This window comes from Hermetia illucens, chromosome 1, assembly GCF_905115235.1.
Source record: "Hermetia illucens chromosome 1, iHerIll2.2.curated.20191125, whole genome shotgun sequence".
Lineage (NCBI taxonomy): Eukaryota > Metazoa > Arthropoda > Insecta > Diptera > Stratiomyidae > Hermetia > Hermetia illucens.
In genome coordinates, this window is record NC_051849.1 from 64,947,538 (window position 1) to 64,965,036 (window position 17,499).

General features: G+C 40.5%; 1 protein-coding gene across 2 annotated transcripts; it reads right to left on the reverse strand.

Moving 5' to 3' along the window:
• Positions 1 to 795: 795 nt before the first annotated feature.
• LOC119661385 (fibrous sheath CABYR-binding protein-like) lies at positions 796 to 16,954 on the reverse strand. Of its 2 annotated transcripts, XM_038070707.1 has the most exons (3): positions 16,845 to 16,954; positions 2,802 to 3,096; positions 796 to 2,747 (listed from the first exon to the last, which is right to left on the reverse strand). In XM_038070707.1, the coding sequence occupies exons 1-3, from the start codon at positions 16,866 to 16,868 to the stop codon at positions 904 to 906; spliced, it is 2,163 nt and encodes a 720-aa protein (XP_037926635.1). In that variant the 5' UTR covers positions 16,869 to 16,954; the 3' UTR covers positions 796 to 903. The 2 variants fall into 2 exon arrangements, with proteins under 2 accessions (XP_037926635.1, XP_037926634.1); XM_038070706.1 differs by having other exon boundaries at positions 796 to 3,096.
• Between the last annotated feature and the right edge of the window lie 545 nt (positions 16,955 to 17,499).

Below are 17,499 nucleotides of genomic sequence, written 5' to 3' on the forward strand. Positions count from 1 at the left end.
ATAGATTGACGGAAGAGAACAATGACAAAGTTTTTCACACGTTTGTGATTTTTCTGAAGCAGACAGACGGGTAGACGGACGAGATGCTGGTCTGACTTGCATATGTGCTAAGTAAGGTGGATCATTAACCGTTAGCTGTCTTAGGTATATCCGAGGCTATGCGACAGGTTGCTGGCAGCAACTTGCATTGCATTGCGTAATTGAGATAAGAAGGCGGGAACGATGACAGCGTAGTGAAAAATTCAGAATTGGACTCAAAAATCGCACAATACCTGACTAAGGAGCGATGCAACTTTTGACGAATGGATATTGTTTGCCAAAAATTACGTAAGCGACACAAGTGGGACGCAGAGCACAAACACACCATGTAAAATATGTTAGAAGTTTTTCTTGATAAAATTATTACGATTGGAAGGCAGCGGTACCTTGTTATTATCCAATTACCTGAAGGTTGTCGGTGTACTATGAGAAGTTTCGTTGAATTAATTGTGTCATTTGTTATTAAGTTGCACTGTGGGAGCTTGTTGAGTAACTAATTAGAATTAATTACGGATCGCGTATCATTTATCGGAAACGACATTCAAAATCCTCCTGTAAGAGCTACATCCTTTGAATTTTCCGCATAATTATCACGCCAGACCCGGATTCTCTCTCTCTGGTGAAGCTAAATCTTTTAGGAAAACCGAATATAATCTAACTTGATGAATCAACCTATCCTTTACTATTTACGATTTAAAAAAAATACTTACGGTATCTAGATAGGAAATGGGAATCACTAACACATACCACAATGCATGATTTGTTATTTTTTTGTATTTATCATAAAAATCATAAAAAATAGTCATAAAATATGTTACTACAGCAAAAAAATTAGCTTATCTTAGAACCTACTCCTTGGTTTCCTCACTGTTCCTCGCCAAGAATCTGTACGCTCCTCACGGGTTTCTTGTAAACCAGAGAGCTCTTCGTTGTGGTACTCGCTTCTGAGTCACTTTCAGCAGCCACCTGGATAGGTGCAGCCACCGAACGTTGTTGAACTTCTGATTGCAAAGCCAACATGAGCATCCTGTACAAAAGCTCCTCCCGAACTTCTGGTGGAAGATATCCATTTGCTCCTCCTGCAGTCGGTGGAGCTGTTGCTGAATACGCACCCTCAGAAGCATATATTGCCTGTTGCGAACCAAAGTATCGCGGGTTACTCGTGTACTGTTTCTTTCTGGTCATCAAACGTTGCAACTCGTACGACATTGGCGTTTCAGCAGTTGAAATGGGGCTTTGAGCCTGATACATTCCATCTGCATCGGCGTAAGCTGGAATTGGGGTCCTATATGGAAGGTAAGCAGGTGGTGGTCTTGTAGCAAAAACTGGATATGGACTGTAAGGGTCAGAGTTGTATGGGTAATATGGTCGGCTATTATATCCAGAATAAGGCACACGCTGTTGAATTTGTTGATGGCGGAATATCAGGGCCTGCAGGAGTTTTTCGAAATCTCTGGTCGTTAGTGGCGGACGATCTAGGTAGTCATAGTATTGCGGCTGAGGTGGTGGATAAGGAATTGGATGAGTGGGATAGGGTATAGGAGCTTCTTGTTCCGGATACGAATAATATTGCGAGGCTTGGGGTGCGGCTACAGGATTTCGGTACACAACCTGAGGAATTCGAGCCGGAATCGGCTCCTGCTCTGCGATTTGTTCAGTTTTTGGCGGTGAAGTAGTTTCACGGAGATACTGCTCATTAGGATCAACTCTATGAGCACTAGGTTCAGCTGGTATCCGCACTAGTCTGGGTGCTTCATATCCACTAGCTGTAAGAGTAGGAACTTGCTGTTGGGGCTGAGAGTGCTGTTCCAATACCCGTATGAAATGCGGTCGTTGAATCGGTCTTCGAAGGATACGTTTGCCTTCGTCACGTGTGGCTGGAATTTGCACCGGTATCGGACTTTGAGTCAAGTAGGTATTTTCAGAGGTTGATTCAGTTGTAGGTTCTGCTTCAGGGGACTCTTGCCTGCGACTTGACTTGATATAGTACTTTTCGGTCGTCGGTGCATTATTTGCGCTGATAGAGTTTTGAATTTGAGCCGCTCTCTGCCGAGCAGCAAGTATTACTGGTGGTATCCTTGGTGAGCTTGTAGTTGTAAATAACGGCCTAGCGGTTGAGCCCATTGTTCCATAGAGGTTTCGAACGTCGTCATCAGCCTGGGAATTGTAGATGATTTGATGTTGGGTGTCATATTGTGTGTCGGCGTCAGGCATTAATTGCCTTCGCAAGAGATTGGTATGATATGGTAATGTAACTTCTTCTTTTTCATCGACTTCTTCAACCACAGGCTTTGTAGTTGATGCCTCCTTGGGACTTGTTACCTGAATCTTTGATCCTTGATTTATCTCTAGCTTATCAGGACGCGCCAACTGTTCTGCTTGTCGCATATTTGTACCAGGCAATGGAGTGGGACGAATGTTGACATATGGTTTCGGAGTTGGAACTGAAGTAGCATAAATTACTGTTGTAGTAGAATCGGATTTGACGGAGGGCTTAGCCACAGAATCTTTATTCATACGATCTGTTCCTGCTGTAGTTGAAACCCGTAATCTCCTTGGTATTGTTTGTATCACTGAGGGTCTTGTTGGTGATGCAGTTGAGCTAGAATACTGTGGTCGCCTGGTGGTGGGGGTTCCTTTGTGTCGCCTGGGTGTAACCGTGGTTTCTTCAACATGTGAATCTGATTTTAAGCCAGTCTCATTGTTTGCTATGTAAGATACCCTTTTGATTTCACCATTCACATCCACATATCCAAACGTACCTTTAACATTTCCCAAGACATCACGACTCTCAATTTTGAAGGTTCCGTCATCAGCTTCATACCCAACTGTATAAGACCCATCAGCATTTAATTTTCGTATTTGTTTGACAATTTCAGAGTCTTGACCATCTTTTGTTTCTGCTCGTTCAAGGTCCACTTCTAAATCTTCTGGTTTGATTTCTTCTATAATTGCTTCAGTAATTTCTGGTTGATGTAGGTCGACGGTATCCTGAGCGCGAATTGCCCGCAATCCAAATGTGCACATCAAAATAAGAATCGAGATTGTGGCTGATATCTGTAAAATTAAGAGGATCACCTAAAAACGAATTCCTAGTTGATTTCGCTGTACTCAATGCGGAATGGATGATAGTTTTGATGTTTAATTCAATGAGTTGCAAATTTTAATATATAAATTAATTGGTTTAAATTATGATATTTGATATTTGTTAAATCAAAGCCAATTCCGCGTAGAAACTTTTTGGCCGATGAAAATCCCTGTGCATAGCATAGCAGCTTCAGCGGTCTGCTGCAGCAATTATTTGTTTTTAAAGTTTTGTTTGCAAAAAAAATGTCTGTCTGTCCATCCAGAAACGGCTATACCGATTGACACCAAATTTGGTGAGAAGGTAGAAACTTTGAATGCCCAGGCATGTAGTGAGTGACATCTTTCTACGTTGACATTAGGGGGGGGGGGATCCTCATACATGCAAAGGGGACGTGTAGCATGCTGGGTATTGAATGAAGAGTATTGATTAGCACTTTTCGATGCTGTTGATATTTTTGACATTTGTTGGAAACGCGTGGTGTGGGAGGGGTCGAAACTGATGATTTCTTTAACGGACTCATTCACAGAAACTAAGCAACCGAAAAATCTGAAAAAAAATCATGAAGCTGCCTCTATACAGTGTCCAGGGCTGAAAATACTCTCCATATCGATATCTGCTCAAGTTAAGTTAATAATAGTATGTTACTATATTTTTGGGGAAATTGAGTAAAAACTGCCTTTAAGTTTATGCAAGGGCTATTGTAATATAGATTCTGGTAGGAGGCATGTTATCCCCCAGTTTGATTATGCTATTACTAACATAGTTAGTAGCTCAGTAGCTCAAAATTTTCTTTAGCGGTTAAATTCACTGCCACTAAGTATCAATATCAGGCTAAAGTGAGTAGTCTGACATACTAAATGGATACTCATAACGAACAACGTACAAACGGGATAGTTATTCATTCAAATATACTCACAGAAGAAACAAACAATACCTTCCGCACTTGAAGCGCCGAGCTTCCGGTTTCCAACTTATTTCAACAGATAATGAAGGCTCTCAGCGCTATACCACGTTTCCTGGTTTTCTACTAAAATAACACCATCAATAATACTATCGAATCCTACTTAACCCCAGGCAAAGAGGATAGATAAGATAAGAGGGTGGATGCGTCTAATACCGGAAGCAAGGATGATAACTAAGTCTTCCAAGTGAATGTTGGTCGAAATGGAGAACCGCCATCCCTGTAAAACATGAGACTTGTTATCTAAACTTCAATGAAGAGGAGTGCAACCACAGAAATGACATAGCAAAAAAAAAAACAGGTCGGGAAACCGGAAGCTAGACGCTTCAGGTACGAAAGGTTTTGTGTATTTCTTTTATAAAGAGCTTTTAGTGTACATTTGCCCCATTAGCATCTAGCACGTAAAATATGTATATATTATGTGAAAATATCCACTTTTAGGTGATATTGACATTCATAGTCTTGAGTTTCCAGAGGAGCGACAGTTTTGACCTAGTATAACTTTGTTAGTAATAGTGCGATTTTCACCAAATTTGGCAAGATCATGCTTTATGCTGCAGCCTATATTGCTGCAAAATTTTGTGATTCTAGGCTGAACTTAAGGGGGGTTTTCCTTTCAATTACTAAAAATTATAGTAATGTACTATTATTAACTTTATTTGAATAGGTATCGGTATGTAGGGTACTTCGGAGCCTAGGCACCATATAGTGGCAGCCCCCTGCTTTTTTTCAAGTTTTTCGGTTGAGTAGTTTCTGAGAATGGGTTCGTTAAAAAATGATCACTTTCAACCCCCCGCACCTTTCCAAGAAATGCCAAAACTAAGACTGGCTTCGAAAAGTACTAATCGAGACCTTTAATTTGATACCCCACATGACTATATTTGATGAAGAAAAAAATTACACTACCCTTTTGCATGTATGGGGACCCCCACTTAAATTCGACGTAAAAGGATGCAACTCACTATATGTGTGAGCGTTCACAGTTCCCACCTTTCTACCAAATTTGGTGCAAATCGCTACAACCGTCTCCGAGAAAGATGCGTGTGACGGACAGACAGACAGACAGACAGTAAACCGATTTTAATAAGGTTTTGTGTTTACACAAAACCTTAAAAATGGACTCTGCAGTCGGATCCTGGAATGTTAGGCACCAAATCCAGCATTGTTATAAAGTTGTTACATCAGGCCAGTCGATACAAGAGGAATGTGCTGGTAATCTAGCTAACTAAATAGACTGGTACTGAGGTTAAAGATATAAGTTATATGTATATGGATATATATATGGAGATATATACGGAGAGCCTGTTGGGTAGGAAGTTTAAATTATACACCATTGAATTTAAGCCAGGCATCAAACGAACGTTCCACAAAGCGAAAATTTGGCGTATCGGCCCGAAAACTCTGACGGAAAAAGGACGTTTGACTCATTGCCGACACGTCAAGGAGCAGCAACTGGATGATTTGAACGATGAAGCTGGCAATGAGGAGATTTATTGGGAAATAACAGAATGCTACAACCCCCACGACGAAGGTAACGGTGACAGCCACGGCCTAACTGGCTTTGCATGAAATCTATTTGCTTCCTATGTTAACCCAATTATGCAAATAATTCCCAACAGCCTCCAGGTGACAGAAAGTTTAGACATACTGATCACTTTCCCAAACAGTGGAGATATGTCTCCAGTGAAACATTTATTCGACATTGTGTGTGTGTGTTGGGCCCTATACCTACTAGGAGAAGTCGGGCAGCGTAGTCCGTTCTGCATTACGGCGCGGAACTATGGTACCCTTAGCAAGGAGATCTATCGTAAGCGCTTTGTCTAATGCGAGTAGTGTTTATTGCACTGTTTCAGAGCAAGCCGAGATGGTGATCGTGGGAGTGATCCCCGTTGCTCTCCTTTCTGTGGAACGTTAAGCCACACACAGCTGCAAGAGCGAAGATTTAAAAGGAGTTGCCTGTGAAGAACGCCAGCGTACACTTAACGGGTGGCAACTCTCTTAAACCAAGAGGCAGATGGAACACGTGGCTCAACGACAATTTAAATCTCCAGCTGAACCGAAAGCATGGTTAGATTGACTTATACCTTTCCCAACTTCGAAGTGGGCATGGAGATTTTCAGTCTTACTTACGCAAGATTGGGAAGGCACGATCTCCTGATTGTATGTTCTGCTATGGGGTGGTAGACGACACCGAACACACCTTTTTCTTTTGTGAAAGGTGGGATGTGTTTCGTCAGCAACTTTATATAGATTGAGGGGAGCTCTCTTCCGACAATTTTGCCAGAGAGATACTGAAAAGCGCTAGCAGATGAGGTTGTGTTGCTCATTACATTTCTTCTGATTGAGAAGAAGATTGAGCTCTCCCGGTGCAAGGACCAGATGCCAAGGGGTTCCTTGAGCTAACAACTCCCTGCCTCCTCTTCCTTTCCATTGGCGAAAGAAATTCCCTGACTTGAATGCTACCTAAGTCGGCAGAGCAGGATGGCTAGCCTGAAGTAATGTACTAAACGATTTCTCTCTGATGATGGGAAGGTGTTTGGTTAATTGGTCATAGCGTACCGTTACGGAAGTCAAACTCTCTGCGCGTAAATGCATTACCTACCCTACTCAAAAAAATGCTCCAGCGTATTTGGTGCCCACAGATTTCAAGCAGACTCTGGGCATTACTTGATCAAATCAACAATCTGATGCGGCTTGTCAAGATAGTCCGGGACAAAAAATAGCCCTCCACCATGATTGGATATTGAATGAATCTGAACAGGGTCTGGTTTGTGGGCTGGTCCCTGGATCGTTTAAGACAAGCCAATGTGAAAGTGGCAGTCATCGGTCGTATAATGAACGGAATGAAATTTGCTGACAAAAGTTTAGGGAACAATAAAACGATGAAAGGGTACAAAGTCTTGTAACACACCGGTCACTTGTCTTAAATTCCACAAAGGAGTGAGCAGGTGACTTAGATGCCTCAGATATTTGCGATAAATTGCTATTGAAACTTCCAGCTCTAGAAAAATCACTTTCTTCTGGAATGGAATTATCCTACATATTTGGGATCAAGAGCAAATGTTTCAGAAGAATAAGCATCCACTAATATAAAGAAAGTAGAATTAAAAGGAGTGTTTACAAAATAGTTAAGGAGGAAGCTTTTGGCAATTGTTGGGAGTTCTACCATGATATCCACCAAATTTTCGTTGATTTTAGGCAGGTGTCAGATATAATGAGATACCAGGATAGTGGACCCCAATCTCGATACTGCTTGTTAACGATATGATCTGCTTCGTCGACTGGCGATTAGGTGAATTCTTAGCATGTTTGCTTACAAGATTTGCTGCCTGGTTTTTAACACTCTCCAGCTCTTCTTTGAAAACCGGGTTCTTCACTGAATTTGGAACGCGGGCCACGTTTTTTTTAAGCATACCGCAGTCGTTGTAATGTAAAGTTCAAGTAACTGCATCAATGGCTTCGACGTGCACATCCTTGACTTATATCTTTCTACTAATATCCAAGATGGACTAATTCTTTAAGATATAGCAGTTACTTGAACAATGTTGGGAGATTTATATTAATATCCATCAAATTTTCGTGAATTTTAGGCACGCCGTTCAGATCGAAATCGATTACATCAAATAATTCCAAACTTTGGCATTACAGTAAAATGGGTCTGCTTATTAGAAGTGGGATGAGGTAAAAAATATCACAAATGAGATGTGGCCAGTGTGGCACTCCCTAAAATCCGATAGAGATGTGCCACTTATCCTGAAGGAAGGAAATTAAGTAGGTTAAGCTACAAATCAAGGAAATGAAAACGACTGTTATAACAAAAACTAGGAAGAAGGCTCCTAAGTAGACAAAATGTTATACGTAACGAATATAATCTTGGGAATATGGTCAACTTTTGGTCAAAAACGAAGAAAAGATGGCAACGAAATAAGATTATGTTGAAAATATCCGCAAACATATTAAACGTTTCCATAGGGCAGGACCTCATACGAATTGTTGGATCAACATGAGAAGATCAACTATACGATGAGTCTCCATGATTATACGACTGCGGAAGCCGACTAAAGTCGAATACGTTAGGAAAACTGAGAAGTTAAAAGGAGAATCCATGTGCACATCACTGCCTGGTTCGACAATTGAAGGATGCAAACGATGGACCGGTACAATTGAAAACGCTGTCTGCTGATAGCCAAAGTCCGAGAGGAATGGTCATACTAGAAGACGACAATCACAATACCACCAAACTGTGGTTCTTTTATTTCATGTTTTATTATCTCACAACAAAATTTTTGAGTCTAACTATTTTCAAAATTGATAGCATCTATTATCGAGGGGTCCAACAAAGTTAAATTTTAAATTCACTCAAACATGAAGATTCCCTGGAAACTATAGCAAAGTAATTTTACTAACTTGCTTAATAGATAGAATAGCCAAAATTGCGGTCATAAGATTGCAAGAAAATAAGGAAGTTCTTTATCTTAAAGGCTAATATGACCACTGCAACATCCACCACTTTCAATGCAATAATGTCGGGTTCCTTTGGGTCCTTCTTATCGTCGATACGGTAACCGTAACCCGCATAAAGAAATCAGTCATTAATGTGATGAGAAAAAAACAAGAATCTGCTGCCTCATCCTAGCCATGGAAGTCAGATGACCAAAAGTGCCAGGTGTTATTTGATCGCTTTTATGCATTCGTAAATTTGAAATGGGCGCGAGAAGGAGCCCAAAGCTTATTTCAAAAACTGTAGGGAAAAAAGGTCATTTGAATCGTTTGGCAGACCTGCGTTAGTCAAGGAAGCAAACGCTGGTACAAATAATATTTACGCTTCGTATAGGAGGAGCATTTCATTCCTATTCTCAATTGTATAAGATCCGCAAAAGTTCCACGTCTTGTGGATACGGACTGGTTATTTCTATCAACTATACAACAGCCTTAACAGTCCCATTGCGGAGCTATTCTATTGCAGCCCCTGTAGTTTTTGTAAAGCTGGTATTTTTCCTCTTTTCTAAAAGTTTGAGGAATCTAAGATTCTTCTCAGTGAGGCAGCAGGCAATGACCGTTAAGGTTCTGAAAAAGAGCATCCTTTTATAGTGGAGTGGCGGAGAATTTTTATATCTCTATCTTTCCCAAAAATAACAGCCAAAAATACCACGCTCTTTGAACCTATCAAAAAAGACCTCGAAAGCTTGGTGGACAGAGTACAATGCAGATTTGCTCTATACTCTTCAGCACTGACCAAATTAACACTCTTCGGATCATCTTGGAACTATATGTGGAACACCGTTCTCCTTAATTTTCTTCGATCTCGAAAGGACTTTCCACGTTTCTGGAGTACGCTCTGCGCAGAGGAGGTATTCCGGGGAAGGTATATCTACAAGTATTATCACTGTTACATATGGTGGTGCAAAATGTCACGTGCTACATCGAGTTAAAATTTGGAAGATTTTGGGGTCCAAAACGGAGTTCGCTAGAGTTTTATTCTGTCGCAATTTTTTACCCGTTTCCCGTGGCGTTCTTCACAAAGGAAGGATTGGAGGACAAAGAGGATTTCAATGGGGGATATCCTAACATATTTCCTCAATCAGTTTCACTTCGATGACATCTACTTGCTCTCTTACCGAGTTTTGAAAGTATGTAAGTGGGTCTGGTTTTGGGACAAGAGGCAAGTATAGTCGAACTAAAAGTAAATACTAATGTTTTTAGCCTGACGCGTCTCCGCATTATCTGCGTTGAAAGACATAATGTCGAAGGCACACTCACTCGACGTATTAAGAACGTTGAATTTGCTTATTCATTATTTGCAAGTCGATAAAGGAAATGCAATTGATATAATGAACAAGCAAAAATATGATGAACAAGTCACGAAGCAGCTATAGGAAAGTCGTTGGAATAAGGTAGGGTCTATCAAAGGAGTCAAAAAGGCCCTCAATGAATGAAAAGAGATTATTGCAGGACCTAGGAGCGCCTAATGCTACCTTGCAAAGAGTGGAATACTTTCCAAAAACAAACAAAGTTGGCAATGGTTTTAAGAAAACGGTAGCAGTAACGAACTCACCCAGGCAAAGATTGGTTAAAAACATTTAAAATGTCATTAACATACTGAGGCAGATAGAAACGTTACAGGGCCATCAAAAATGGCCCTATTCAACTTAAAAGTCTCCTTTTCTACCAGTAAAGGAACCAGTATGGGATAGCTGAACACTCAAGATGGCACGATAGAATGGAGGTAAATCTGTACAAGAAACACTCAGCCACATGAACGAGTTATATAGTGAGGTTCGAAGGGAATTTTGGTAAAACTTCGTGGGCGAATTGGAAAAAGAATTCGAAAACTTTGATTGAGCTAAATGGCAGACACGCTGAAATATAATATTCACCATGGATTTGGAGATCATTAGGAAAGAGGGAAAATTCGAATGCGACATTTTTAGAAAAGCACAAATACGGTAACCAGAAAATTGCAACATGATGCACCTTACCTCACAATACCCATAAGCAAAGGTGACAGAAATACGCAAGAAAAATACATACAGGACACGCCATTAAAAGTCGGGAAACTAGAAGCTGGACCCTTCAGGTATTAAAGGTTTTGTGTATTTCTTATATAAAAATATAAGGGGGGACATTTATCCCATCAGTAGCTAGCAAGAAGTATACATATATTATGTCAGAATATTCACTTCAGCGTGCCACTGATATTCAGAGGTTTAGAATTTGCGTTGAAGCGATAACTTTGACCTATTATAACTCTGTTAGTAATAGCACGATTACCAACTACCTACTGAACTTGTCGAGATCATGCTCTATATTATACCATATATTACTGCAAAATTTCATAATTGTAGGACGAACTTAAGGGGGCTTTTGAAGTCAATTAACAAAAATTCTAAGCATATTTATGCCCATATAATATAATATATCATTATTAGCTTTATTTGAACAGAAGTCAGTATGGGCACTTCGGAGCGTAGGCGCGGCATAGTGACAGCTTTGTAATATTTTTTTCAGATTTTTCGGTTGGGTAGGTTCTAAGAATGGGTTCGTCAAAGAAATGACGACTTTTTAGTCCCCGCCTTCCACTGTGTACATAAAATGTCAGAACTGAGACCAGCTTTAAAAGTAATCGATACGTTTTTTTGGATACCCCACATGGTTATATTTGGTGAAATAAAATTTTACACCCCTTCCCCCCTTCTTTTGCATGTATACAGACGGGCCCCTCCTTTGAATTGAGATAGAACAATGTAACTCACTGCATACGTGGCCGTCCATAGTTCCCACCATATATTCTGCCACTCTGAAAATCCGTTCCCTGGCCACTTGGTATTTCTACAGTCGCACGTGCATCACCCGCCGCATTTTCATGCAATAATATGTGGTCATATAATTTATCATATCTAAATTGTCGGACCGCTTCTACATGGTAAGTTTTAGAGTAGCTCCGGAAAACGTTGATGCAATGGCTTCATAGTCACGTACGTCCGAGGAACGCCCTGATGACTGCGACTGGGATCTGGGAATCAACATTTCGGACATAGGGACTCACGCATGTTCGGGAGCCCACAAACGAAATAGAGGACGTTGGGATCTCCCAACAGTTCTTGTACATTTGTCCAATCTGCTGACAATTCCAGCAGGCTAAATTTAAAACACAATCTTGATCATTCCACTGGGTATTTCCTGAGATGTACTTTATGCCCACCTCCTGTCCAGATTCAGCAGAATAAATGGGCAATTGGTTAGAGCCTGCTTGAGAGACGTCCCCTTCTCCAAAACTGCGCCTTGCTGCACTACCTTGCGTAGCCCGCAAGCCGGAAAGTAGAGAAGTTACCTCTGAATGTCGGGGCTCAACCCATGACATAGCAATTTTAATAATTTGTCCTCCGTTAGGAAATGTATTCGCTTATTGGCTAGTGAATGCACAACTTTACAATAGTTGTCGAAATCTTTGGATGACCTTGCTTGCTGTCTTGTCTCAGTTCAAGGATGTCCCAGTCATCTATTGAATCCTTAAACTGCTGGCAAAGAACCTCACGAAAAGAGGTCACTTGGTTCTTGTTAGTGTTAGTCCTAGTACCAATCTGCTGCTCTGTCTCTGAAAAGAGTGTGTACAGAAATACAGAGCAGACTGAAATCCCCCTGCATGATTAAATGAGTTAAGGCCTCCTGCGGAATAAGAATTTGTTGATGGGCAAAGATATTGGTGTGACATCAAATACCAGCTCCCAGGATGCCAAAATAGTGTCGACATAATTCGCTGACATGATATTAAGTGGTCGTGCCTGACGTCCCAAAGGCGAGTCGCCATCGCTCGACTCATTACATGTACAATAATGAGTCAGGTCCGAATCTGTCATTCTTTCCGTACAAGTTCTCGGATCCGCATGTCAAGTCTAAGAAAATTATTGTTCCGTCCATTATCATGTACGGAAAATTTATTTGGATTCCGTCCATCGTCACGACCGTCATTTCAATTTGCCGCATGAGTTAAAGCCAGCAGATGTTGAGAAGCCTGATGGACCATTTCTTCAACCCGTGGAGCGACACATAGGCGTCCGTCGCTCTAGCATCCTGCGTGGAAGGACCTACCAAACCCCCAGAAGCTTTTCTCGTGGCCTCATCATTCGATGTGTTGGATCAAGCTCAGCTGAGCTCTAATAACCTGACGTTAAAGTAGAGGGAAAACAACACCGATCGAGTGACCAGTAACCTCGTTTTTACATGTTTATGCATGTTTGAAATCAAAAACGACCAAAAAGAAAAGATGGACGACTTCTGTACTCAAGAAGAATGGAATGGAATTTCCAAGAATAAAATGTGCGGGAATAAAATCAGAATAATGCAATAAAGACAGATGGGAAAAACGTACAATCGGCAATAGTAAGGAAATAGCTGGAAGGAATATATCAAAAGCACTAAAATTAAATAATCCAAGCGAAAATTAAAGCAAAGATAGTGTAGTAATGTAGTGAAAAGATTAGATAAACTATAAAAGAATGAAGTAAGATAAACTCAACGCAGATTTCAGAAAAATGAACCCCTCTGTCCCGAAATTGTTCAACTCTCACACCAATCCCTCGAAGCTCCCGGATGCCAAAATGCCAGCCGTAAAACTTATTTGCATCCTTTGACCAGGAAACTCACTATCAACGGAGAAACATCCATCGAGTCGCTCCCTGGCACAGAGTATAAGATAAACAAAATCAAGAAAAAAGGAATCGCGAGAATTTTTCCTCGTTTGGAATCCGATAACAAAGGGAGGATGAATCATTGAGGACGGTACGACACAGCAATTATCCGACTGCCTCCGTATTCCATTAAAGATTTTAACCGTAACTTCATCCCGACTAAGAAGACTATATTTCATTTAAATAAACGAGGAGATTGCCGTTTCAAACGGCGGTACCTTTCAATATATAGCCTCAAAGGCCCGTAGGTCCAAAGACTTCTGAAAGGTAAACGCCTACGAGACACTAAGTCCCAAAGGCAAATACAAGAAACTACCAGCTCTTAAGGTATGCTACCGGGAACAGGATAGGAGATTCTACTCTACAAAGTGAGGAGGAAAAATCAGGCATAGGGCTAGTTGCTTCTGGGGAGAAAGGCGTCTAAACTAAAACTTGAAAGGATGCAATGTTGAGAAACAATTGTATCTCTATCCGACACTTCAAAACGAAGTTGTGAGTCAGAATAGGCTATCGTCCACTGGATTATTTGTTCGAACCAAACGAATTTCAAGCTATAAACCTAAGAAATGTAGGGCCGTACCCTGGACGACTTGTAATGATAAAGTGGCCTTGGGCACTAAATTTTTGCGACACCATCTCTGTCAATCCAAAAATTCGTTCGGTGGCCGCTTGGTATTGCTGCAGTGTCATGTACAACGGTCTCAGAACCGAAAGCGTCGGTGTCGGTGAAATACCAGGTGGTGAAGTCAATCCCATTTTGTCAACTTTCAGGAAACACTAGAATCCATAGATATAAGAATAAACACCAATGTTGCGAGGATCATGATAAATTTCACTTGACACGTTGTAGAAAAATACTGGGAGCAGAGTAGGTATGGTGAAGCTTTGTACATTTGTAGTATATATCGCATGAGGTTACGCAAATTCGAATAAAACCTGAATATTGCCCGTTGGTTGAGCACCTACAATCGTACTTCTAAATCCTATGTTCACCTCTACGCTGCCAACCTCTGGACAATGTAAAACACTAGAGTGAGAGAGTGTACAGGGAACGTGTCCTCCATGTTTAGAACTGGTACTCTCAGACCACTCATTGAAAGGTGAAAAAGTACAGATAGATGTCCTGGCGGTCCATGAAACGAAATTATTAAAACCTTGGAATGCAGAAAAGTCTATGTACGCAATATCACAGACTTCAGCCCAATCAATAGAAGGATTATTCAATTCATATATACATTTATGGTCCAACGGAAGACAAGAATGACTTAGTAAGATGAGGTCTGTAGGCGCCTAGAGCCAGCATTTGATTCATTGCCTACGGACGATGTGAAGATAGTACTCAGAGGCTTCAACGCCAAGATAGAAAAAAACGCGATTCATCGTGCATCTATGGGAAGCCCCAACGCCCACGATGTAACTAACGAGAACAGAAGCAGTTTAATAAAATTGTTTTCCAGCGGAAACATGGCAATCTTATAGACTTGTTTCCCTGACTAAAAGATCCACAAGGGAACATATACGGATCTCATCAGGTAGGATGACATTCGACCAGTCATGTCCTGATTGAGAAATAACTCTACTATCTTTTGTCAATTGAGACAACGGTCCATATGCAGGCAGAGGGAAATATTGGATAGCAAAAAATTATGGTAGCAGGTTCACCTTGATATTGAGAAACTTCAGAATGAAGACCAGCAACCCAATAGCGTTGATACAAAGAGGAATCGGCTGGAAGACGCAACTAAGACGGCTACAAAGAAATCCATCGGACACGAGTCTGGGTGCAAAAGGAACGAATGTAAGGACAAAGAGTGTCAGTAGGTAATCAATGAGAAAAACGCTGTATGTAAACAACATCAGGAGCAACAGACAAGAGGCAACGAGACAAATATGTAGAATTAAGAGGACGCACTGACAAAATCCAAAGAAAGAAAAAACGAAAAAATACAAATGGAGAAAAGAATAATAGCAGCACTGAATTATATCCATTGCAAAGATGCAATGGTGAATCTTATTAGAGACTCGACGATTCCAAGCCGTAAAAGTCGGTCTCCCCATCTACGCTTAACGATGAAAATTTAACTCTTAAAAACAGGCCGAAGTTAAAGTGCCGAGTGTTGATAGAATACTTGCAACAAGCTTTGCTACAAGAACTATAAAGAGATATCTTTATTGTGTACTCATATATGTTACATACAAAGTGCTATCCAGAATGATCCCAACCCTTGACAGGTCCTGTATCACGGCAGCAAGGCCAGGACGATGAACCTGGCCGGAGAGCAAAAAGTCAATGCTTTCGAACATCGAGTCCTCAAGAGAATCTTAGGTTCAGTGGACGGCGAATGGCTTGGAATTGAACCTATTATACGACGAACCAGGAGTTGTCATCCATGTTCAAATTGGAAAGTTCCAAAGGCAGGCCATGTAAAGCGCATGGATGTTAAAAAAATTTCCAGACGACTACTGAAAAACAAGATGGAAGGTATACCACCAAATGGAAAAGCCCGAAATATATGGAAAAATTCAGTTGACAACGCAAGTTACACCCTGGTCGGTTTCCGAAATTGGAGGACCCAGTCATTCGACCGGGAACAGTGTTGTAGAAGATTTTGAGAGACCAAAGATCAACATCGGAGAAGAAGAACAAGAAGTTGTACATTTGTTAGAAGAGCGCAGAGGGTGGTTACTAAATATAAAACACCAATGGATCTTTGAGATTGAGTTGATTTAATTTTTGTCCAATTGAAAGTGCAGCTTTTTGTAGTTTTTGAAAATGGGAAAATGTTAAAATTAAAAATAGAGATTGGCTGATGAACCCTGCTATAAGTGGCTTTTTGCGGAACAAAAAGTTGCAATTATTATAGCGCCATAGAAAGCCTTATTTTGATCGTTAATGGACAGCGGTGCAATATCATCGCCTGGAGAGTTTGAGTAGGAATCAGGCACTAAGAAAAGCGTTCCTCAAAATTAAATGGACTCATTGCACCAATCGCAATAGAACGTTAGTTCAGATTCTTTTACAGAAGTGAAATAGCAAACGCAATGAACTATAGGTTCACATTCCTTCCAAAACATTGCATTGCACAGTTACTGATGTTAATATCAACCAAGCAAAACTAATAGCAAATTTTCGAAATCTTTTGCTATTGAATCAATTTTTGTATGATCATGATGTGTGAATAGCTTGGACGATTCAAATTCCTACAAAACATATCTCACATCACTCACTCTATTCAACGCATTATTTTCTAATAGCATTATATCGGCTATTGCCCAATCGAACCGCTGTGCAATTAGATATTTCCTCAGATATGAAAAGAAGTAGAGAAACCACGCTAACAAAAGGAACTGAAATCGCGATTAGTACAATTCATATGAACACGCACTTTTAACCAATTTCAACTACATGCAGCAAGTACCAAGAGACAGTTAAAAAATCCACCAAGCGTTAAGAATCAAACCATAATTGTGCACGGCGCGCAGACGACAACGGAAATTAGGATGGGTCCATATCTTAAAATGTAAGTTTCTTCCATCTAATAATAACGTTTTTTGCTACTTTGTGTACCTTATGATGAGCCGCTAGTCCCATTTTGGAGTCTTTGGCTAGAAACTAAGAGTGGAAAGCTAGACGCGGTACGCACTTTACTATATCGCGCCGCGAATAATACGTTACGAATCCGCCTGACAAAATAACTTCAGCGTACCCAATGCATTTGATCTATATAATGAAACCCCACCAAAAACTAGCAGGTGGATTGACGAATATGTCAGATGGGGTGGTTAACAATTGATAGAAAAGCAACTGTTCCCGCTGAAATTTCCATCGCGTTCTTTGCAAACGACCTTGCCACCATATTAAACTCCCACATGATTTTATTATGTTTGATGCTGAATGGAGATGCATTTGTTGATTTTAACTGAAGTTGGAGTAGTTAATGGGGGACAGTCTGTGTTTCAAGAATAAGTTTCAGAAGGGGTATCTCCATCAAATACAAATTATTTGGTTGAAAAAGAAAATATTAAGCAACGTTTATTATTATTTGAGGCTATTTAGTTCCTTCACTTTCGGATTAAAGTACATGACCCATATTTGGTCGGTAATTGGAGTTTAACCAAAACAAACCTACAGTTTAGTCCATCCCTCTCGCTCCGTGATTTTCGAAGAATATTGGGCGAAGATCTAACCCTTTATTGAATTACTTTTAAATACTAATTATTTT